The sequence below is a fragment of the Carya illinoinensis genome, chromosome 5 (genome assembly GCF_018687715.1).
Source record: "Carya illinoinensis cultivar Pawnee chromosome 5, C.illinoinensisPawnee_v1, whole genome shotgun sequence".
NCBI lineage: Eukaryota > Viridiplantae > Streptophyta > Magnoliopsida > Fagales > Juglandaceae > Carya > Carya illinoinensis.
In genome coordinates, this window is record NC_056756.1 from 23,456,174 (window position 1) to 23,481,834 (window position 25,661).

A 25,661-nucleotide genomic window follows, 5' to 3' on the forward strand; every position below is an offset into this window, starting at 1 on the left:
TTCAAGGTTGGTTTGCTTGGTTTGGGTAGCTTCTCCTCTACAAGTACTTTGGTTTATATGAAGTTAAAATAATGGGTTGACCCATCTTTAATACAAATGCTAAATGGATTTAAAAATAACCTATTTGACAGTTCTTGAAGTAACCTATTTCAGAGTCTCAGACCTGAATGTGAAGATTGAAGCCTGGTACAACATGCATTTAGATTAACTTAGTTTCAATCACTCCCAAATGAAAAGAAATCCGGCTATAGCCCTTTCAAAAGCTGTGTTTCAAACCCAACAAAGAGAACCTGATTTAAATAGCCTACATGCTTCTGGAATACACATACACTTTGCCATTACATGACATCAACGATATGGTTTAGAAGTGCAACCACATTTAATTATACAATATTTTTGCATCCTTACAAAAATCAGCTTTCTTACAAAATCAGCCCTATAACTGTTACAAAAACCAAGTCAGCTCATTTAATGCTAATAGTTCAAACTACCTTCTTACATTCAAAATGCCTTCTAACATTCAGCCCTATAACTATTGATCTTGTGATATATGAAAGCTCCATGGAGCACCGAAGTCTTCATTCTTGGTCTTGCATATTCCTGCAGAAAAAAGACTCCACAACCTGATGGTATGCCATAAATGCAATATACAATTGGAAGGAAATAACATATCAGTATAGGGGCCTATCCAACATATTTGCAAGTTATTCTAAAATGAAATCGGCAACCTAAAATGAAAAGTTATTGATGATTTTACCTGTAACATATTCATAGAACTCAAATCAATTCATCAAGGTGTCATTGCAATTTCTTTATCCACATATTCATAGAACTAATATTTGGGGCCAACATATCTTTCAAGCTAACAAATTTCTTGGACAATGGAGGAGCACATATATTTTCAGCAAATATATAGGAAATTCATGAGTTCTTGGGCAAACAGTGGCCTTTATTTCAACTGGGAATAAAAAACAGGAAAAACCTATCCTCTAAGCAACCAATCAGAAATTGCTTCTAAGAAGGGGGAAAAAAAAAACCCCGAAACCTAGAGAATAAAATCTAGAGAAGAAGAAAATCAGAAAATATGAGAGAATAAAATCTTAAATCTAGAGAATGAAGTGCAGAAGAAATACCTATGAATGCCGTCATCGCCATCGTGGTGGGAGGAGGAACTGTATTGGGAGAGAAAGGAGGTCTCAATATCAGAGGAGATTGGGGGGGGGGGGAGTGTGTCTACGTGAAGTGAATGGGGTGGGAGGGGAAGTGTGTCTACGTGAAATGAAGTGCCTATTGGGTGTATGTAGGTGTACAAGTGATTTTCATGAAGTGCCTATGTGGCACTTGATTATTGGTCTACTGTAAAAATGAGTTTTGCAGATGACCGGCCAGTAGCTTTTCTCTAATGAATAATAATGAATTGATTAATTCACTTATTAAGCAAAACCTAAAAATAACCAGAATATAAGCGAGACAGTTAGGATAATAAATAAATAAATAAATAAATAAATAAATAAGGAAGGAAGGAAAGATGGCATTCCTCTAAAAAATTGAGATTAAAATCGAAAGAATTACACAGAAAAATAATTCCAAAAGCCAAGACTGATTCATCGCCGTAATGTAAAAAGAGGGCGGCAGGGGAGTGGACCGAGTGAGAGGGGGGGGTACCGAGTGCGGGGGGGTGTGGGTGCTGTGACCTGCAACCAAATGATTAAATTCTATTCCTTCACTTTACCATAGGTTATGAATGAGATCCTGTCCCTCTTCTCTCTCTTTCAGAAATCAGATGGATACCCCTTTTGGCACTTCGAGAAAGGGAAAAAATTAATAATAATAATAATAAAGAAAGAAAATTAAATTTGAAGTACAAAATGGATGTCGTAACGTTCGGAATCATAGTCGGCATAATCTTGCTATTCTTATGCATCGTTTGCTTCATCACCATTGAAGGCACCTGCAAGCGCCGCCACTCCTAAATCCCCTTCGTCTAACGGGCCCCTGCTTTCTAGGGCCCTGTTAGGTACCAAATCCTACTACTTGGAAGAAATGGCGTGCCCTAAGAGTCAGATCTGTTCTTTGCTGTTGTTTCCGGCTTTGGTTTTTGCGCTATTCTCGGATCCGAGCTTCGGCCACTCTGAAATGTGTGCGTCGCAGGTTCATGAATCCCATAGTCATCACCACTGCGATCACGGACACGACCATGCTCATGCTCATGCTCATCACCATCATCATCATGATGTTTCCTTGAAGCTTCCGGAAGAGTTGGCTGAGGAGGAGGATCTGAAGTTGGACGGGTTCGGCTTCGAACACGACTACGAACATGGTCACGAGCATTTTGCTGCTTCGGAGCTCTCGGGCTTAGGTAATCTGCCGAATTGTGCTTTTCGTGGTGCAATTCTCGATCCTTTTGGTTGATTGTTTTGCTTGAAACTGTATGTTTGGTTTTTGAGAAAATGATTGGGCAAAGGAAATTAATTATAGCTTCCGGGCAATAAGGCTAGTAAGTCAATGGAGCTGAAGTTTCATACTTTCAGAAATGCTAGGGTATTTGTTTTTTTAATGTGTTGTAGCCACTGTCAAGTAATGCACTATTGCAATCATCTCCTTCTCCTGGACGGCGCCTTTCGGTCTTTCTGCTGTCATATGCGACTGGGTTACCTTGTTCAACTAGCGTACGGCCTGCGACATTGTCTGACGCATCCGTTTGTTTTCAAATGGCTTTATTTGATCTGACAACTGCTATACGGGGCCATCCATCACTGCCTGCATTAGGTCCTCAAAACTATTTGACACTCCTGCGATCAGTGCACAGTAATAATCGCATCATATGTCTTGTAGGATATGTTTGATTGGAATAACCCTCTTTGATGAAATAAGTGATAATCCACTAAGTTCACAAGTTCCACATTTCATTTCAAGTTGAATGCTCCGCCCCTTCATTTTCTAATTTGATCTAACGTTTCTGTTGCTTGGACCTTGAATTTGATAAAATGGCGCTATTAGGTGCGCTGATGGCTGTAGTCAGTCATCCTTCTAAGAAGTCAGCCGTGACACACTACTTCTCCCTGGAAGATCATCATTTGACATAGATTGCTAGGTCCTCCTTCCAAAACCCCACTATGGTATTATAAAAGGTTTTTTTATTTTTATTTTTATTTTTATTTTATTTTATTTTATTTTATTTTTTTTTTATTTTTTTATTTTTTTATTATTTTTATTTATTTATTTATTTATATTTATTTATTTATATTTTTTATTTTTATGTTAAAGTTGACAATAAAAGGCTTTATCTACTCTAAAGTTGAACAATTTTGCATTTTTTAAGTTGATTAGATTAAATCACCTCATAGCTTTTTTGGAACGCTCTCTTCCATCACTTGCCCTTACTCTGGGTTCACCTCACTCCTGCCTTTGAGCTTAGGCAACTCTGCCATCCAATTCTTGGTTTTTGGTACACCTTCTGTGGCTGAGAACTGTCAGTAGTGAGAAACATGCCCGGTTGTTGTTCAATGCATTCGGTGTGAGAGAACAAAAAGAAAAAAAAGTCAAAGCTGCATGGATAGTTTAGTCCATGTTGGTGGATTTAGCAATGCTAGATAGCTCCTTTACGAGGTACATTGCTGTGACTCAGTCACTCAAGCCAAGGGCATCAGCCCATCCTTGAGATTGCATATGGCTTTATCAAGGAGAAGGAACTTGAATATAGTGTATAAAGTTACTTATAAAAAAATAGTCAATCTCAGTCATTATTTGCTTGTAATTTTATACACTATATTTTGGGGCTTATATAATGGATCCATCTAAGAAGGCATTGTACTGAAAACATGCCAATCTTAACATTTGAAAATCACCTGCCAAGATCTTATAAGTGGGGGTTAGTCTTTGCTAACCAGGAGCCTATGTACAATTTCTTTTAATCAGTAAATAAGAATTTTATTTGTAGTAGGTGAAGTACACGGGACATAAACAAGAGCCACACCTAGGCATGACTGTCTAAAGATACAAGAAAATCATGTACGTTCATGCCATTAAAGTTTATCACACTCGACCAATGGAATAAAGTGTGAAGGAAAAATGTTTTGAGCTCATCTATTGTCTATTCACGATCCTCAAAACTCCAATCGTTCCTCTCCATCCATATGCACCACCATAGGTAGGTCAGTATCATCTTCCACATAGCAACAACTTGAGAGTTATCCCAGATGCCTTCCCTCCCGACTGGCCAAAAAGTCAACAACCCTTCTTGGCGTTACCCAAATAAGTCTCACTCTCGCAAAGATATCATTCCATAAACTCATTGCTACATCACAATGCAATGATAGGTGATCCATAGACTCACCACTTTTCTTACTCATGTAATGCCAATCCAATACAATGAGTCGGCATTTCCTTACATTATCTAAGGTAAGAATCTTCCTTAACGAAGTTGTCCATATAAAAAAGAAGTTTTTAGGGGGGCCTTAGTCTTCCATATGTTCTTCCCTGGGAATGTTCTTGTAGAGTGTGTCATAAGAGACTTATAGTACGACTGTACAGTAAATCTCCCCTTCTTGGATGGTGACGACATCATCTGATCCTCTCCTCTAGTCACTCTACATTTGTGCACAAGATTGAAGAAATCTGTAAATGTGTCAATTTCCCAATCTTGGGCAGCTCTAAGGAAAATGATGTTCCATTGGGGAGAGCCACTACTAATTCCATAAGCTCTGCTATTGAGGTCGCCTTTCTTTTTGCAATGCTGTATACTTTCCAGAATTTAATTCTAGAGTCAACTACAAAACGTGTTGATCGATGGAGATTGGTCCAGCCTCTTCTTATGTGTTTCCAAAGCCCCATCCCAGGTGGTCCACTCACCTCATTTGAGCACCATCCTCCCCATAATCCACCATATTTTAAATCTATGATCACTATCCATAAAGCTCCCCTCTCTTCGTGATATCTCCATAACTATTTACCCAATAAAGCCTTATTGAAAACCAACAAATACCGAATTCCCTACCTGGCTTCGTGTATACGGGTACAAACCGTAGCCCAATTCACCAAATGAAACTTGAATTCTTCGTCTATTCCCCCCAATGGGAAATCTCTTTGCAATTTCTCTAACCAGTGAGCCACCCTGCATAGTATTGGAAACAAAGATGAGAAGTAAGCAGGCAAGTTGGATAGAGTACTTTTGATCAATGTAACTTTACCACCTTTGGCCAAATAAAGCCTCTTCCAACTCGCTATTTTTCGCTCCATTTTTTCCAACAGCCCATCCCAAATAGACTGCAACTTAAAGGAGGCACCCAATGGAAGACTAAGATATTTCACTGGCAGAGTGGAGACTTTGCATCCCAGGATATTAGCCAAGCTCAAAACACTTGGAACATTTCCAACCAGAACTAATTCTAACTTGGTAAGATTCACTTTCAAGCCTAATGTTGCTTCAAAGCAAAGTAAAAGAACCTGCAAAGCTTGAACGTGATTATGACTAGCCCTATAGAATACAAAAGTTTCATCTGCAAATAAGAGGTGGTTCATCTCAAGTGTGCCAATTCTTTCATCCCCAACAATAAAGCCATGATAGAAAATCCTCCTTCCATGAGACCTGCAGACATTTTACTAAAAGCTTTCATTATGAAAACAAATAGTAATGGAGATAAGGGATCACCTTGCCTCGAACTTCCAACGTAACCCATTGGAAGTACTGCTTACCAAAATAGAGAAACGTATGGTGGAGATGCAAAAGTTGATCCAAGAACACCATTTCGCTCCAACTCCACAACTCTCAAGCATATGTGAAACAAAACAATCCAATTTACACGATTATATGCCTTCTCTATGTCAAGTTTGCATAATAATCCTATGTGATACCCCACATGATGTGTAAGGGTAGGTGGTGTATGGGGATCCCACATTGTTTGGAAAGGAGAAGTTTTTGCTCTTTATAATGTTCCAATGAGGCTCTAATTGTATCATTGACTAGTCATTTTGGAGTATAGGCTATGTGGTTTGGACCTTCCTTTGGGGCATTACATCTTGGTTCACTTGACTTGATGTGACTCTCTAAACATTCATTGACAATGAGCACCTAGTCAAGAATTTTGGGGCTTGGATATGATCTTCTCCAATACCGTACTTAATCCATTAGCCAATACTTTCGAAAGGATTTTGTACATTCCTCTCACCGAGCTAATAGGACAAAAGTCCTTAATCTCCACCACCCCCAGCTTCTTTGGAATGAAGGTAGCGTTTAGGCTTTTTTCAAATTTACCTCGTTCATGCAACTCATGTAAGAAGCACATGATGTTATCTTTAACTACCTCCCAACATGCCTGAAGGAAGGCCATAGTGAACCCGTCTAGACCTGGAGCTTTATCACCTACCATGCTTCTTACCACCTTGCAAATCTTTACCTCCTCAAATGGCCTCTCTAGCCAACTTACTTCTTGCTGGTCAATCGACTAGAAAACAAGGCCATCCATACGTGGCCTCCAAGAAAACTTCTCTAAAAGTGGTTGTGCATGGTAATTGGTAATGTGATCCGTGATCTCAATCGGATTCGATGTAATCCTCCCACTACCATTAAGGAATCAATAATATTGTGTCTTCTATGCGAATTAGCCATGCGATGGAAATTATTGGTGCATTTTTTCCCATTCTTTAACTATAAACCCTTGATTTTTATCTCCATGAAGTCTTATATCCAAGATGAGATGCTTTTTGTGAGCCTTCTTCTAAAAGCCCCCTCTCTTCCTCCACGTTGCCCAAGCCCTGTAATTCATTGAAGAGACTTTTGTCGGTGTTCCACATTCTCAAAAATCTGCTCATTCCACTTTGAGAGCCTTTAGCTTACAAGCCAACATATAACTCGGGTTGCCTTGTATGGGATAGAAAGAACACCATTGTCTAACTCACTCAACAAAGCCTTTTGATTTCAGCCACATGTTCTCAAATTTAAAATATCTTTTACCTCCCTGGATACCTTCACAATCAATAAGAATGGGGAAGTGATCCGAACATAACCTTGGAAGCCGTTTTTTGGATTAGGTCTGGAAAATGGGCTTCCCAATCAGGCGAAATAAGGAATCTATCGAGTCTTGACCAAGCTGGATGTTCTCTATTACTGGACCATGTGAATGTGCCATCTATTAGAGGAATGTATAGAAGTTCTTGCTCACAAATAAATTCAAAAGAATTTGTCATTGCTGAGCTAGAGCTGGGACCTCCTATTCGTTCTCTTGGAAAGCGAGTGACATTAAAATCTCCCCCTATACACCAATGAAGGCTCCATAAGCTACACAGACCAGCCAATTCATCCCACAAGCCTCTTTTTGATGTGTTAGAGTTGGGACTATAAGCACCAAGAAAGGACCATTGATAACTACCTTCCACATTCTTGAAAGAAGTATCCACAATATATTCCCCATACACTCATCCATCTTTTCCATCACCCTTTTATCCCACATTACCAAGATGCCTCCTGAAGCTCTCTTAGACGGCAAATACAACCACCCCACATGACAACAATTCCACAAACTCCGTATGGTGCTACGGGAGATGAATTCCAGTTTTGTCTCGTGTATACATACAACATCGACTTTCCAGCCACAAAGCTGATTTCGTACTTTGCTGCGCTTCTCTAACTCATTCAACTCCCTGACGTTCCACGAGACTATCTTGAGCTTCATAAAAACACTGATTTTGCCCTACCCTTCGTTTTGCCCATTACTCTCACTTCCTTCATAATTTAGTGAACATGTAATTCACTTTAATTCCCTTTCCCTTTTCTTGGCTGAATGGCTCTTCATGGCTGAATTGGGCTGCCCATCTTCAATGGCAGCAAGTAAGGCCAAGAACTGATCTTCATAACCAATACATGGAAGTCCAACACACAATTGAATCTCCTTGGCTTTACGTAGAACTCAGTCTGATGCTAGTATTTGTTCTTTCAGCGGGGGCATTGAATTCAAAGGAGTCAGCTCATAATCAACACCAATGTTCCTTCGTATTGTTGTGTTCAAAGACTCCCTCGTTTTAAGAGGCTCCGGGCTTGAATAAAACTAAGGTGTTAGCATCGGTTTGGAGTCCTCAACACCCAATCTCTCAGAACCATTCTCCATCGGCATCGTAGTGTCCATTTGAGGCTCTCGTGCAAGCACAAGAGCTGTAGGACTTCCAACTTTGACAGAGAAGGTCATTGTCTCATTGTGGACCTCTTCCTCTGTCTGATAACCCCTTTTACGTTTGAAATGGACATTCTAGGCTTCAATCTCCACTGGCGGCATCACCTCCAGTAAGCCGTCGACCATCAGCCTACGCACCAGATCTCCTGCTCCCGATGATGGGTTCTAGGTTGTCACCGCTCCTTCTGGCCCGTTTCCGTTATCGGCAAGCCTCTCATACTACTGAAACATATTGTCTCGACACTACAAACTTCATTGACATGGTCATCTATGGCGACCCATCATCCAAGGCTTCACCCACCGGTTTGCCTTCTCCCGTTAGCGGGTTTTGTGTGGTCGTCGGTTGGTGTTTGGATGATGATGGCATATCGTAGACAATGGTAGGCACACGACCCTTTCGGGAGTATGTATGAAATTAAAAAAATAGAGAAAAAGAAATTATAAAAATCCTTAATCATCTGAATTCCAAATAAAAGAAAAAAAAAGCAAAAAAAGTAAAGACAAATGACACATAAAAATTATCATGTATGAATAGTAGAGTATGTATTATCATATGATATATGATACATTATTAATTGATAGCATATATTATTTAATATTTTATATGGTTAATGATAATAGATTAGATGAAATTACATGATTAACTTATACAACTACTATATAAAATAATATATTATACATATGTAAGTATTTTAAAATATATATATAAATAATTCAATTGGTTTTGGTCTGGTCTAGTCCAAAAAATACATACCTTGGGACTGGACCAAAAATCGAATTCCTCACAAATGGAGGACTGAAACCGACCAAGGGAATTTTTGGTCTGGTCCGGTCCGATTGGTTTTCCCGGTCCAGGCCAAAAATTCTTCAGCCCTAGCCATATTACACTAACGCCATATTTCTACCTTGAGCATTGGAGCATCTCTGGGCAATGTAACTTCTGTTACCATCCCAGTAGGTTACAAAGAACTCCTTATCTCCAGTTGAACATGCCTCAAGGCTCTAAAGAACTAGTTCACCGTGGACATCTCCAGGACTAATGCTTTTGTAACCTGCCAACTTCTCTCCGTTATGCGAATGCATCAGCTACCTTCATCAATTAATTCAAAATCCTTAGATTCTATAAGAATCTGTTTCGAGAAAACCATGATTATCTCGTAGTTAAGCACCAGGATATCATGATTTAAGAGGGATTAAATCATTGACACGAAATTAACCACTGCAGGAATAATATGGTAAATAGCCACAGGATATCTTATTGTAGCACTTAAATATTTCTATTTTGCTTCACTTGGACTAATAGGGCTAAGTTTGCCTAACCCTATTGAATAATCCCTGCATATTGTAAAAGAAAGTCTTCTAGAAAGTATGCTTACTTCAATTTGAGGTGAACTTCGTATTTATTTCGTTATTTTTTTCAACTCATAGGTCTTTGGGTACATGCACTGGGTTGCTCTTTTTTGGTGAGCATGGCTTCTCTTATATGCCTAATTATCCTGCCAGTAATATTTGGTAAGTGCATAGTTATCAATCGATATTGATATATCTTATCCTATATTTTGTGATGATCTTTTCTGAAACTAATGCGCCTATCCCATTGACCAATGACTGATTTCTACGAGCTTTGCAGTACAAGGGAAACCGTCCAAGGCCGTTGTCGATTCATTAGCTTTATTTGGGGTTAGTTTTTTAACTGTATTAATTTGGTTTATAAATCCTAATGATTCTTTTAATTGTGAAGTTTGTGGTATATCTCATATATTCTCTATTTTAATTACACAGGCTACTGCTTATCTTCAGTATTTTTGTCTTCACTAATGCTTTTGATGCAATTATGAATTATCATCTCATGGATTTTCTTAACTTCTGTAAATCTTTTGAAGTTTTAAAACAAAACAGAATAATTACTTAGGGGGTGCTTTCCTAAGTGAACTCTCAACGTTATTACATTATGAGTTTGCCATGCTTTCTTTGATGATACAAGGAACAGAATGACTAGATTCTTTTCTGCATAAAATTAAGTCTGACCACAAAGCAATCAAATTACCTGAGCAATGATTATAGATTTTTCTGATTAAGTAAAATTTTATTAATATTATTAGGTATAGCAAAGTACACGGTGTATACAAGAGAAAACACCTAGCTAGGAAGAAGAAACAGGTACAAGCAAATAATGAACTAAGCCTTTTGAAATCTAAAACTATTGCCCAGAAAAAAACGTGTTGAAACAGAATCTTCTGAGTTCCTCTAACGAATGTTCCTTGTCTTTGAAGTTGTGTTGTGATCATTCCTTTCCCCCCGTATGCAGCACAAAAGGCGTATGGGAACCATCCATATTGCTGTGATTTGTGGGATACTTATGAAGACTACCCTCCTCAGCATAACTCAAGCTAACCCAATTCTGCCAAAAACAACATCATCCCATAGGGCCATGGCAACCTCGCAATGAAGTAACAAGTGGTCCATAGTCTCACCACTTTTCCTACACATACAACACCAGTCAATTACAATAGTATGGCATTTCCAATTTTCCATGGTCAGGATCTTCCCTAATGTTGCTGTTCATATGAAGAGTTCTACACTTGCTAGCTGGCATAGGGCCCACACTCCTGGTTTAAATGTGCCCTGTATATCCTTTTTAACAATGCCATGATTACCAATATTAGCTTATTGGTTCATGTAACTGATATCAGAATGAAAGCAATAGGATGAATGATATTTTTTTTGTAAGTAAAACAAATAAATAAAAAATCATTTGTATAGGATAACTAATATTAATTACAAATATACTTTCTTTATAGGATGAATGATATTTTTACACTTTTAAGAACTTGAACTCATTTAACTTGTTTGTTACAAAACAGAGGGTAAAAGTGTGATGCACTCAATGTTCTTAACATGACCCTGGATCGCAAATGCTTTGAATTGGCCCACTTCTTTCGTTTTCCTTTGATCTTCTATCGAAGAAATGATTACATTTCTTTATGGGTAGAGTTTACAGAAAGTTCTGCTTATAAAAAAAGCCAATGAAGTTTACAAAAAGTTTTCGATGCATAGATGGCTCATGCTTGCTTTAATGTTTGATTGATGTTCGTCTCAATTAAGGAAACTTCTATATGTTATATAAAATGCAAGATTTAGGCCATATTTGGGAAGTGAGATGAGTTGAGACATCTCATCTCAACTTAAACCTTCTCATAATTTCATTCCCAAATGTCACTCAAATGCAAAACACTTTTCAATTTCAAATTTTCAGCATTTTCATCTAAGAGAGATGATGTTTGTTGTCTTAGAGTATGCAAACCCGCATTCACTTTGAAAAAAGTGGGTAAATATGGAATCCACATGAAAAAATCATTTTTTTAATGGTGGACCCCACTTTTTATCAAATCAAGTGTGGCGGGGCTTGCACACTTTAGGACTGTATCAAGTATTACTCTTCATCTAATCATGATCTAATTATTAAAATTCCCAAAATTCCAAACAAAACACAAAAAAGTACAAAATTTTCAAATTTCAAAACAAAAATAATATTAAAAAATAATATTCAAACAATTTTTTAAGTTAATAATATTTGTATTCAACTTTTTCTTTCCTTTTTCAAAACTCAATAAAACATTTTAACTCAAATCATTTCACTATTCACAAACCGTTTCACTACTATTCATTGAATTCTCATCTCATTTCATTACCCAAACGTGCCCTTATACTTTTCAATATGGCTTCTAGGGTATGAGCTTTTGAGCTTTTTTTTTTTTTTAATTATTGGTAAAATAAAATTTTATTGATTGAAAAGTAGGTGTAGCCCAAGTATAACAGCAACTAGGAACTAGACATTGAAACAAGCAAATCATGAGAAGTAGTCCTATTAAAGTCAATAACAGCAGCCCGAAATGTTAGCCTGTTGTAAAAGAATCTCGTAAGCTCATCCAAGGAATGCTTCTGGTCTTCAAAACATCGACCATTTCTCTCCATCTAGAGACACCACATGATACAAAGAGGAATCATTTTCCACACAATAGCTATATGGGTGTCACCCCTAAGACCTCCTCAACACTAAACAATATCCACCACCCTTCTAGACATAACCCAAAGCTACACCCATTCAATCTAAGGTGTCATACTACAAAAACCTGGCCACCTTGCAATGTAATAAAAAATTATCCACATTTTCCCCATTATTCACACGTGAAGAACACCAATCCATCATGATAAGGCCACATTTCCTCAAGTTGTCAATGGTGAGGATTTTGCCAAGAGAAGTTGCTCAACAGAAGAAAGCAAGGAGGTACTTGGCATTTCCAAATGCTCTTCCAAGGAAAATGATTACTAGGTTGAGCCGTAAGAGCCTTGTGAAAAGATTGTCCGGAGAATTACTAGCATGGATATCTAGAATTTTATGAGAATTATTACTAGAGTTACGTGTCAATATGGTTAGGACTGTATAATTGATTGAGGTAATTACTATTGGATTGGTTATGAGCCCTGAGCAGGCTAAAGTTTAGAAATTATGTATACTTCTAGACCAGATGATGGAAGGTGAAACTAGAAAGCTTTTGCTTTTAATATTTATGGTGTATCTTGTTCATGAGAATGAATGGAATTCTTTTTATATTTTATGGAGTCTCATTTAAGGAAATTAGGAAATTTAGTTAGTAGGTTTTGGAGTTATGACATAGATTTACATATGGTTTTTGGTATTTCATGATGATTGATGGGAGGTATATTATGTTCTTTAGGTAGCAAGGAAAGTTACCAGAAGCGAGGGGTGGTACACAGCGTGGAAGAGCTGGAGGTATGGTGGTCGGACGAGAGAGATAGAGAATGGTTTGGAGTAGGAGGTTTGCGGCACAAAAACCTAGGGCAGCAAAGTGTGTATGACATGCGGTATCCTAGGGATTTTATAGAGTATCAGGTTGGATCTGGTGTTTTCCAAAATGGGTCTGGGCTTTTTCTTGGGTTGATGGACCATGGTTTAAGCCAAATTCTTGGGGTCTTATGCTACTCTCTTGGTCTAATTCTCTTCTCCATGAAGTTTAAATCTCACGATTCAAAACCCGAGCACTACTCCAAATCATCCTTAATGTTTTTTATTTACCTCAATGAAAATATTCAAGTCTAATAATTTATCTAACCTGAGCTAGGCTCTAATAAAATCTATCCTACTCCTCACCTAGTACAAGTCAATAATTTAGGTTCATGCGTGAGCTGATGTGCAACAAAGAAACACCTAGAGCATGTTGGGGGTTACATGAACTTAGATGCTACTTTTTTTTAAAAACAAGTATGAAAGAGCACTTTTATGTGTTTTAATCTCACACAAAAAGCACAAAAAAAAGCTCTTGCTTTTGGTAAATAAAGCGCTTTGGCCTTGGTGCATTGGTCGTTGCACACAACAATGGTTCAAAGAGAAACTCTGGAAAATTATACTATCGTAGTTAATTTGGTGTCTCTAGATAGAGAAATTATCAGAGTTTTGAATATTGTGAGAAGGCGGTGGTGGATGTTAAGGCTTCCTTTTTAAAAAACTTCATCTTGTTACTGTTTTCTTGTGCAACACCTTTTTTATTATCAATATTTATGTTACTTATCAAAAAAAATATTTTGCATCTAACCGTATCTCTGAAATTGACTGGACTTTAAGATGAAAACCTGATTTTCTCAAAAGGGAAACATGAAAAGCCAGAAGAACCAAAGGGAAGAAGTCTGCCCTTTCAACCCTTGGTCATCCACGAAGTCCATATTTGTGGGGAATTCTTTTTTTATTTTGTTTTCTTTTTCTATTTCCTCATACTAGAGATGCAGAAAACTGCGATTTCATAGGCTTCATTTAAGAACACAATCTCCATCATTAACCCGGCTGGGAGTAGCAAAACTTCACTTGAAAGAGGGAGAGAGAGAGACTTTGGGAGTTGGAATAAAAATGGAACTCTTTTGAGGGGAGAAAAAAGGCCCCCCCGGGCGGGCCGGGGGGGGGGGGTGGGGTGCGGGTGGTTCTGTCAGCACGAATATATGAAACAAAACCCTAGATGACTGATATTGGGACATTCATATATGACCCCTTAGAAGAAACAAAACTGTATATTAGGATAGGCTCATGAGCCTTTGAGTATAGTGCTAGTTTACTAAACGGCCCTAGCTTGCTTAGCATACAAGATGAGTTGAGTTGAAGTTTTAGTTAAGATGCACATGGGTGAGTGGGAGGGAGGTAGGGAGGGAGTGGAATTCTTTGATGGGGGAGGGGGGACCTGTCAGCACAAATATGTGAAACCTCCCTAGATGGTTAATGTCAGGACATATGTATGGGACCCCTTAAAAGAAATAAAATTGCATATTCAGATGGTTGATGCTTGTTTACCAAACAACCCTTTATCTCTAGGCTTCAGCTTGGCTTGTCTAGCATACAAGACCACTTGAGTCGAAGTTGAGTCAGGCTGCTCATGGGCAGCTTGGCTCATTTAGAGCACTATGCACTATTGTTATTGTAATTGCTGTGGTTGGTAGTATTGTTGCTGTTGTTGTTATTGCTATAGTTCTTATTCTTTGTCATTATCATTATTTTTGTCATTTTAATTAACCCCAAGGGGTTGGCCCAAGTGGTGAAGGCATTGGTCTTGGGCTATCACTCCCCTCAAGGTCCAAGGTTCAACACCTCATGGGTGCAAACAAACTCCTGGTGAAAAGTCAGCGATTTAACTAGTTTTGTGTAGGAAAACTTCCGAGAGTGCGGTGCACGGGACTAGGGTCCGAAGGGCCCTGCCTTGGAGAGGCTCCCGACATCAAGAAAAAAAGAAAAATTATTTTATCATTGATGATATATTGCTGTGTTTTTTTTTTCTTTTTTTATAATCTGTTTAATTTGATATTTTTCCATGAACAGGCAGGAGCTATGTTAGGAGATGCTTTTCTTCATCAATTACCGCATGCTTTTGGTATGATTTTAGTACAGTATTTGTCTCCTATAATGGGGCCTCCACTTGTTTACAAATTTAATTAATGTCAATCCGTTGTGTAAAAGTTAAAAAGATGCTTGCAATGGTATCATGGTAGATTGTAATCTCGGTTGAGTTATCTGGGGCATTGAAGGATTTTACTAGGGTTTACTTCAATCTGTGTCTTACAAGTTTTAGGTTTATTTTAACTGTATTGCCTATATTTTTTCACTTTGTATATGTCCAGATTCATTTTAACTCCTTCCTCTATATCTGTCTCTCTATCTTTCTTTTGGCACAGGAAGTTTTGGCGGCTTTTCTATTCTGTTTTTTTGATGCCGGAATGTTGTGATATGAAGCTCACAACTTTATAAAAAGCCAACCCCAAGTGGTTGGCCTAAGTGGTGAAGGCCTTGGTCTTAGGGTCTCATTCCCTTCAAGGTCCAAGGTTCAACACCTCATGGGTGCAAAAAATCCTTTGGGGCCACACCCCCTAGTGAAAAGGCAGCGATTTAACTAGTTCCATGTAGGGAAACTTCCGAGGGTGCGGTGCACGGGACCGGGGTTTATTCTGCAGGGGTGGGTCCAAAGGGCCCTGCCTTGGAGAGGTTCCCCGACATAAAAAAAAAAAAAAAAAAAAAAAAAAAAAAAAAAAAAAAAAAAAAAAAAAAAAAGCTAATTGAACTTTGTATAATTGCTTCTCTTGTATGGTTTTGGCTGGTTATTACCAAATATTAAAGAAGAAAAGTTTTTGTAGATAAACTGTCATTAACTGGGACATAGTTTCATATAAGTATATTTTGCAGGTGGAGAACATTCCCACTCGCATGATCACCATGCAGACAATGCCTATGATGCTCATTCTAGTGATCTCTCGCATTCACATTCTTTGAAGGACCTCTCTGTCGGAATGTCCATTCTGGGTCAGTTGTTATATAGTTGATGCTTATCTTATTAACCATGTCAACCATATGACTGCTTGTTTTGACTGACTTATATATGTATGAATGTGTGTACATGGATTTAAATGGATAAGGAACTTATATATCTCTACTAATTAATAAGCCAAATTATTATAAAAGGATAGTCAGACACTTTTTCTGTATACTTTCCATAGTTTCATTGCTGCTGCCTTTGGCAAAGGGAAATGTGTGCTTCTGGCATGCTGAACATGACCTGGAAAAACACCTCTTTGTCAAAACAATAAAGTTCACATTTCCAACCTAGGGAAGGCTTGTCTACAACTTTTTCTAGGTAGTTTAGTATTGGAGATATGTTTTACTTATCAGAAAAAGATATTGGTGATATTCTTATGTAATAGTCATCAACCTGGATGTGATGTTTGACATTAAATTACTTGTCCTGCATATTGTCTGGCATTCTTTGATGGATTTTACCTCCTAATGGAACAAAATAATGATAATAAGAATAGTTATAGCAATAGAAATAGTCATATTAGTAGTAGAAGTAATAAAAATACCAATAACATAAAAAGGGAAGAAAATGTTTGATTTTAAGCACCTGAAATTGGCAATTGCATCTCATTTTGATGATGAAGGGTAGTTTTTGAAGGATTGATTTAATGCAAGTCCAATCGAAAACATTTATTGTATGACCAGGCTAGATTGGAGGGATTACCTATAACCTTCATTAAGCTAGAATTGAGTATATACTTAATGGGTTGAGGGTCTTTCAGTTTTAAGTTCATAAGTTTTTATTATCTATTGTAATTTCTACTCTCAAAAGAAAAAGGAAAGAAAAGGAAAAGTGCTATTTAATGTCTTATTAGATGATATGATATCATTATCAGTGTCTTTCCATCCTGGTTGAGTCTGTGGTGGTGTACCTATAAAAGCGAAGTATATAATTTTTAATATGGTTAATCTCTTCTTTCAATTCCCTTGTGCTTTGTTCTTGTTGGTTTTATTTCTACATCTTTTTATTATTAGACGCAATGCAGATTTGGGTGAAAATACCTTGAATTCTTACTGTGATGTTATGATTTTCGCAGCTGGCATTGTAGTGTTTCTTCTTGTAGAGAAGGCAGTGAGGTATGTGGAAGATAACTCTGGAGGAACTCATGGATGGAGTCATGGCCATCACCACCATCATGATAAGAGCAGTAAGAAATTGAAGGGTGATAATGATGCTCATGAAATTGTGCAGTCACAATCTTTGAGTGGAAAAGGAGAGACGATGGAAATGTCAACTGAAGGAAAAGTTTTACGTGAAGTGTCAAATGATTCTTCGAATGGAGATGATGTGACCCAGCATGAATTTCTTAGAAAGGTGAGGAGTTTTTATTTTATGTGTATATTTGGTCTCTCTCTTGAGATCCACTCTGATTTTTGACCATTCTAGTGGGTGGCACATGGTAAAGCCAGAATTAGGCATGATGGTTGATGCTTAGGGGCTGCCTGCTGGTTCATGCCTGGGGCTGCCCAATGGTATATGCCTACCTTACTGTCATACAGGAAATCTGTGCATCTCTGTTATGCATAGAAGATTCTACTTTATAGTAATAATTAGTGTGCAATTTAAAACCAACATTTGTGGCGTAAAATTTTCAAAGTGAAAACATTAAGGTCCTTGCACTTTCTTTTTATTGCATTGCACAGAATCCAGGAGATGGAGTTGGCTATTGTACTTCAAGGTCTAATTTTGATAGTGTTATAGGAATGAATATTGAACGTTGTCTGTCATTCTTTCATTCTGCAGAGAAGCACTGGTGGTGGTGGTAGAGAAGATAAAGCCATTGTAGATACTACAAATAGCTTCACCGATAATTCTTACATCAAAGAAAAAGATCCAGCTCGATCATCAACAAATCTTGTGTTTGGTTATCTCAATCTCTTTTCTGATGGTGTTGTATGTGTGCCTTATTATTATTATTTTCTATTTTGTTTTTAAATCTATTCTTAATTATATGAAAGAAAACCGATTCAAATGATACAATTTCACACATTAATGCTGCAGCACAATTTTACTGATGGAATGGCTCTGGGAAGTGCTTTCCTTCTTTATGGATCTGTTGGCGGGTGGTCTAGAACTCTGTTTTTGCTTGCACATGAGATTCCTCAAGAGGTTCAGATCTTCTTCTTCTTCTTTCTTTCTTCCTTTTTTTTTTTTTTTTTTGTTTTTGTTTTTGTTTTTTTTTTTTTTATATATATATATATATATTTTACAAGTGTTCCTTTTTCTATGACCGATGTCTTTATATTTTGAACCCATAATGTATTCAGGCATAAAAGTTATATACAATGTTTAGGTTGTTGGAAGCCATTTTTATAGGGTTGATCTGTGTCAGTATGTCTAAAAGATAGGGGGTTATGAAAGAAGTGATTCTCAATGCTTGCTTCTTAGGTCTGCAGAGCGCGGGGCCTTGAGCCAGTGAAGAGGTTTCTTTTGATCCCAGGCTTACACTTGTTTGCCAATCACTACACAAGAGAGCAACAGGGCACGATAGCTACTATGGCATCAGTTTATCATATGAGGAAGGCAAAAAAGATGATGCCACAAGAGAAAGAGACACATAGCTTGTAAGAATTGTCCTGGATCTAGTAATTGCAGGATGCAGTAGATGAGAGAGATGATCCCTGGAAGCTTTTAGCTGGTTATGCTTCTGTTTCCCCCATGATTTTGATTTACACAAGATGGAGACGAGTTCTGTGGGTACATCTGAGAAGTTATTCTCCGGTGGGAGGAAATGCAAGATGGAAAAGACAGAAATAATGGTGACCTTTTCTTAAAATATGGCTATTTTTTGTGTTTTGTCCCATCACTATAAGATATGCCTGAGTGGACGGATAAGGATACAGAGATCCAAATTGGTGTCATTTTTAGGTCACAAATTGAAGGAGCTTTTCTAGTGATACTGACAGTTTGGCTTTTAAACTGTTGGGTGCTTTTTTTTTTTTCCTTTTTTGTTTATAGGTATTCGTAAATTTTATTGATAGTAGCAATAGGCATAGCCCCAGTACATGGGTTGGTGTTAATGTAATGAAGTAGAGATTCTATTTGTAGAAATCTATGCTTTATCTAACACAATGTTAATTTCTGGCCTAAGCATGCAGAGAAGACCCAAAGTGGGTAAGAGGATTTATGAGGAATTGTGATGGCCTTGCTGGCCATTCAGACTATAGGAAAAATGTAGGAAGCATTGTTGGCTGCATGATTTGCTTCAAATGAAGAGGACAAGTGTTTTACATGGGATATGACTATTGCTATCAATAAAAGTTCTTGCTTAACTGATAAAAAACGTTCTTGCTGAACTGATAAAAAAAGGTTCTTGCTCACCTATAAAAAAGATGAAGGTGACAAGTGTTTGGTGTTGGGTGGTGTTGTTTTCTTTAGCAAGCGAGCATAAATTCATGATTTGGGCTTAGGTTCTATATTTGGGAGAGTGAAATTTGAGTTTACAAGGGAAACAAACAAGAGGGCTATGTGGGTACTATATGCACGGGATTGGTTCAAGTCATGTTTGAGGATTTCCCAAGCTCTATTTCATCTTTGCATTCATCTCCCCAGGAGAGTTGACTAGGCTTCCGTATGGCCATGACTACATGTCTTGGGGATTTTAACTGTGCTCACCCTCAGAGGGTTTTTCTGTCGCTCGTCAAGGATAGTTATCATTAGGAGGTGCTCAAGCTATAGAAACTTAACTCTGGCTGTGCATTATTCAGGAGATTTTTTTGGTTATTTTGTACTCATCAAGGAGAGTTGTGATCCAAAGCCATAGAAGCCTAACTCTGTACATGGCTAGCCATGGACATAGGCAGAGGCTTAGATGTGCCTATTGTGGCATTCATTTCAAATATGTGCCTTTCCATAAAATATAATTTTGTCGGTTTTTTTATTTTTTATTTTTTTATTTTATATATATATATATATAAATGATGTGGAACTTGACCATGGTAGTGGCCCTTCAAACCCATTCCTAAGGAGTATGCCCCCAAACCCATCCATAAGGAGTATGCCCAGATACAAGTCCTTACCGGCCAAAACAGTGTTTCAGCCTTTCAAGTAATCCAAAGGAACTCCTACTGGAGAATTGAACCCAAGATGTTTGTGTCTACAGCTCATTCCAACAGGTATATATATATATAGTTTTTGCCTGATCATGGAGCTTATTGCTAGGCCAATTGAGGAAGGAGAGATTCTAATGTCCTTAGTGTAATGACCCTAGAAGAGACTCACATTTAGAATTATGCTTCAAAAGGACTAGTTAGAGTTACAATTAAAGTTCATTGAAATCATATAAAGGCCAAAAACTTCTCCATTCAAGAGGAATGTGGGATCTCATTCTCCACTATTCTATACTCAATCCGAGTCCTTATGTCAAAAAAATAGAAAAAGGAAGATGCAAGAATAATTCTTAGTTGTCAGAACATCTTGGGTCTAATAAGTGGAGTTCCCCTAAAATACCTGGTAATCGGTTCTGGTGTATTAGGTTGTGCATCCAGGTGTACACCCTAGTGGTGGGTCCAAAAAGGGCTCCATCTTGGTGAGGTTCTCAGTCGTAGAAAAAAAAAATCCATCCTTGTCTTGGATAGCATGCCTGCTAGAAAGAAGTTGGGGAGGGGAGGGGTGATTGGAAAATGGATGGGACTCAAAACTTTTTGCCCCACTGGTTCTATTTGAATGACTCTTGGGCTCGTAAATGCTTAACTCTGGGATTGTTGTAAGGACAAGACCTTGAATTTTCTAACATCTTGGTGATTGTTGAAACTTGGAGCCTTTGTTTGGGAACTGTCGAAACTGATTGGTTTGTCAAATTATTAGTTCATTGCTGAGTTGATGCTTGTAGTTCCTTAATCTGCCCCTAGTAATATCTTAAAAGTGTTGTTGGATGTGAAGTGCTCAGTAAAACCATGTCCTTTCTAGGAGATTGATAGGACCAAATGTAACTGCACACCCAGCCCTGAATACCATGAAGTAAATGGATACATGCAGAAGTGGAGGAACAATTATGGGCAACTGCAAAGCCTAGGACGTGTCCTACCCAGGCTTGGGCATGAGCAAATGAACATCGTCAGCCAATGAAAACTTACAGATAGAGAAAATAAGTTGTACAAGGATTATTAGTATGTCCCATATATTCATTTTCAATTGGTTTTTGTATTTAATAGCAATGAACAGTAGATTAGCGTTTGTTGGGAATTCTGATTCATCTGTGGTTTATCAACTCCCACCCTAAATGTCGTGATTATTTGCAGTTGAACTTCTGTATTTCACTGTAAAGATTCATTTTCCATCATAGGTGAATTCAAAGCTTTGGTGGTTTGCATCTTTTCTATGGTTGGCAGGTGTCATATTGTCATATTCCCCATGCAGTGGAGTTGGCCAAATGGGAAGAATGCATTCCGTGCTTACCTTATTTCCCATCCAAGTGCTGCAATTCTTCCCTCTCCCCCCTCCCTCTCTCATGCTAACGAATTCATGTGAAAACATTCAAAAAATGCATGCATTCCTACATTGTGATGTTTCAGAAAATTGTGTCCTCGTATGCTCTAGAATAATATTTTTAAGTTCCCTGTATAAACCTTCAACCAATTCGCTCTTTATCAACTATTTAAAAGAGTTTACCATGACTGTGTGGTATATTGTCAAGACTGCTTTCATCACTTCTTGAGGACTATTCATTATTTTTGTTGTTATGATTATGCTTTTTCTTTTGTTCTTGGGAGTTGACAGCTTAGTTCATTGGCTGCTTCTGTACTGTGCAGATTGGCGATTTTGGCATTCTTGTGAGGTCTGGTTTCAGTGTCTCCAGAGCCCTCTTTTTCAACTTCCTATCTGCACTGGTGGCTCTAGCAGGAACTGCAATGGTGAGTTTATCTTCCCATGGATGGGAAAACCTATGTTATTTGTATCTAAGACTTTTTGCTGCAAATCTATTTACTTCTGTTGCTGTGGCAGGCTTTGCTCTTGGGGCAAGATCCAGGGCAGTCGTCTTTCATCGAGGTGAGAGGCACTAGGAAGAAATGTGTTGGTTGAAGGTTTCTTTTCTCAGTCACGATCTCAAGGAACTGTTACTGTTGCAGGGATTTACTGCTGGTGGATTTATATACATTGCAGTTGCTGGAGTGCTTGCAGAAATGAATAACAACGCCGAGTCCTCATTGAAATGTACAGCAATCCATATAACCTCACTAATACTAGGCATGGGTGTCGCCCTCTGGATTTCCCTGGTAGAATGAATATGCATCAACTTTCAATGCAAGTACCCGAGGCACATGTAAAGTATTGATGCATATATCTTTCTTTCAAACCTTTCAACAGCATCCTTGGCTTTGAAGCACCCTACCTTTGTGAGGTTCACGTAATCTTTATAAAGCTATTGTATTAAAAGAGGATAACAGATTGGAAATTGCTAGTGGTGAAACCTTGACCTATTTAGACGATCTTACATGCCGATTGACATATCTTGTGTAATATGTTGATTTGAGTATAGAAAGATGGTAAATATGTGATTCCATATCGTTTGGGAGGGGAAAGGTTTTTGTTTTTGTGATGATTTCAAGAGATTGTAATCTTGAATAGCCTGTAACTCTAGGTGTTAAGTTGTTATACTTGCTTTCCAAACGCCATATGGCATTGGATCGACATTTGAGGTCTGTTTAGTAGGAGGGTCTTGAGAAAGGTATCGAATCTCAAATCTTCTTTCCAGCTCTCTCACTTTAGTAGGAGGCAAAATGGATCAATTTTTTAGTGCATCTAGCTCACTAGATATTTGAGACATCTTCGTATTATGGGAGATAACTCTCAGCTTCGCTGCAATGATTATAGGAAATGTGCTTATGATGTTGGAGATTGTCTTTGACTCGTTCCCGACAAATTGGTCCCATATCGTTAGACTCAGCGGATTTAAGCTCCCAAAAAGAAATGAAAAGAAAAGGATAAGATGTAATATTTTTTAATCCATTGGGGATTGTTAAGGATCATACTGAAGACAGACTCGGAAATGCTTCTCAAATTGATCAAGAGAAACAAAGGAGTCCTCATTGCTGAAGATATTGAGTAGTTCTTAAACCGTGTGTGACTACTCTGTTTTACTTCTTCTAGGCTGCATTTACTTATGGATCCCTAGTCAAACTGAACTCTGTATTTGATGTCTGTAAATAAACAACGTTGCGCTATATATAGAGTGTATGTTGTATTCGTTCAATCAACTTTCATTATTGATCATGTTATCGGAGCCGTCTGAATCACGTCATTTTTTTCCATGGAGGACCAAGCCTCTCAACGGTTTGATTCCAATATTTCTTCCCCTGTTTTCACCCGTATCAAGTTCACCCGTGATAACTACCTTCCATGGAAGTGAACTTAGGAGATGGTTGGGGAATGAGAAGACATGAGAATTTTGTGCATAATAGTAAAATAATTTGAGTTAAGATATTTTATTGAATTTTGATAAACGAGAAATAAAAAGTTAAATAAAACTATTATAAAGTTAAAAAATTATTTGAATATAATTTTTAATATTATTTTTGTTTCAAAATTTGAAAAAGTAATATTATTTTTTATGTTTTGTTTAGAAGTTTAAGAAATTTGTAATGATTAAGTAATAATTAGATGAAAAAGTTGAATATTTAAAATTTAAAAGTGTTTGCATTTAAGTGATATTTGGGAAAAAAATTATGAGAAATTTTGAGATGAGATGAGATGTGTTTCCCAAACAAGTCTTAATCTCCATGGTTATGTAGATGGATCTACTCCCTGTCCCTCCCTTCTTCTCACCACCACCACCAATCAATTTGTCCCTAATCCCGCTTATACACATTGGACTCTACAGGATTAGCTTATTCTCAATGCTTTGAACTGTACAGACTACTCTGTTCTACTTCTTCTAGTCTTCTTCTACTTATAAATTCCTAATTAAACTAAACTCTGTATATGATGCTTATAAATAAATAACGCTACGCTTTAGAGTGCATGTTGAATTCATTCAATCAATTTCATTATTCAACAAGGATAGAACGAAATTGAGAAATCGTTATATATAATTTTACCTTTGATTAATAATTATAAACTTTTGAAGCATTGTGGGGCCGCTTCTTCCTTGCACTTGTCTTGGGGCAAATTACATCTCTGGTTGTTTACTCTTATGGATAGAACTACATAAAAAAGTTAAGAGAAAAGCTACACTCACCGACAAATAGATCCCGAATGGGTAACGATTGTTTATTATTATTATTATTATTATTATTATTATTATTATTATTATTTAGTGATTAAGAAAGTATTTTTCAGTAATATCCTTTAAAAACTCTTATAAAAATTTTACTTTTAAAGAAGTTATGCCCTTTAAAAAGAGGATAATTATAGATACGAAATTCTGGCCGGCGTGATGTTTTCACATATGCTCTAACTTATTATAGTTAGAAGTTATATAAATGAATACATAATAATTTGCCTTCTCATCATTCAAAATCAATTTTTGATATCTTGTTGAGCTATTTGCAGATGTGAATGCTATTGTTTTTTATACTACTTGGACAGCCCTATTTGAATAATGAAAATATTTCATCTCATTTCATATCATCTCGTTATTATAATTTTCTCAAATTCTTACACAAAATATAACAAACAATTCAACTTTTTTAAATAAAAAAAAAATAATATTTAAAAATAATATTTTAATAATATTTTATTCAACTTTCATCTCAACTCATCTTATCTTAACTTATCATCCAAACAACATGAGCATTTGAATAAGTTTGCAAGCTGTATAAATATACTCTAGTTGATATAACACCAGTTTTACACGAAATTACCTTAAAAAAAGATCATGGAGCGTCAATAATGGAGACATATTTACAAGCTCGAGCACTTATGTGTAAACGACATTTTTTGGTAGAAATGTTGATGTAATGATTAGCTAATGTTGGTCTAACTAAGATTTCAACTTAGTCTAATATCTAGGAATGAATTCAGTCTGATACGTCCATAGAGAGTTTGTGGGATTGGACCAAACCACTTCAGTCCACCATTTTTCCACCTTAGACCAGACTGAATTGTTAAATATTAGTCGGTCGTTCGGTACAACCCAACACCAAATGGGCCAGTTTATATTTTTCAATCCAATTGACATTTTTAGTCAGATTTCAGCCCAAGTTCTTACATTTTATCACATTTTCAGCATAAAATTATTTATATACAAAAAATAGGAAAAAAAACTTGAAAAAGATGCAATATTCCAATAACATCCAAACTCAAAATAAAATAAAAAATATAGAAAAAAGGAAAAATAAAAATAAAAACTATCCATATCCATCCAAAAAAGGTTATCAATCATACTAATAAAATTAAAAACAAAAAATAGAGAAATTGAAATTTAAAAAAAAATCGTTAATGAATATTAAATAGAAAAATTTAATATTATTTGTTAAAAAATTTAACTAGCGGGAAACATACCCTACATAGGGGAGCCATGAGGCATCCATTTATACGTTAAAGTCAATGACTTAATGAAAGTCAATTACTTAATGCCTTGAGCTCCAAGTCATGCTATGTTATACGAATAAGAACTCGAACTTATATGTATGTTTTAATGAACAAGAAT

At 37.0% G+C, this 25,661-nt stretch overlaps 1 protein-coding gene and 1 long non-coding RNA gene across 3 annotated transcripts; one reads left to right on the plus strand and one right to left on the minus strand.

Moving 5' to 3' along the window:
* Positions 1-264: 264 nt before the first annotated feature.
* On the minus strand, positions 265-1,560 carry LOC122309673. The gene is made up of 2 exons (XR_006242491.1): positions 1,134-1,560; positions 265-600 (listed from the first exon to the last, which is right to left on the minus strand). It is a non-coding gene; the product is annotated as an uncharacterized LOC122309673 (long non-coding RNA).
* A 191-nt stretch (positions 1,561-1,751) lies between these two features.
* LOC122309671 (IAA-alanine resistance protein 1) lies at positions 1,752-22,765 on the plus strand. 2 transcript variants are annotated; one of them, XM_043123237.1, is made up of 11 exons: positions 1,767-2,359; positions 9,594-9,677; positions 9,796-9,845; positions 15,046-15,097; positions 15,904-16,020; positions 17,109-17,386; positions 17,816-17,965; positions 18,074-18,181; positions 21,823-21,924; positions 22,016-22,060; positions 22,141-22,765. In XM_043123237.1, the coding sequence occupies exons 1-11, from the start codon at positions 2,044-2,046 to the stop codon at positions 22,294-22,296; spliced, it is 1,458 nt and encodes a 485-aa protein (XP_042979171.1). In that variant the 5' UTR covers positions 1,767-2,043; the 3' UTR covers positions 22,297-22,765. The 2 variants fall into 2 exon arrangements, with proteins under 2 accessions (XP_042979172.1, XP_042979171.1); XM_043123238.1 differs by lacking the exons at positions 21,823-21,924; positions 22,016-22,060; positions 22,141-22,765 and adding an exon at positions 18,461-18,858 and having other exon boundaries at positions 1,752-2,359.
* Positions 22,766-25,661: the final 2,896 nt, after the last annotated feature.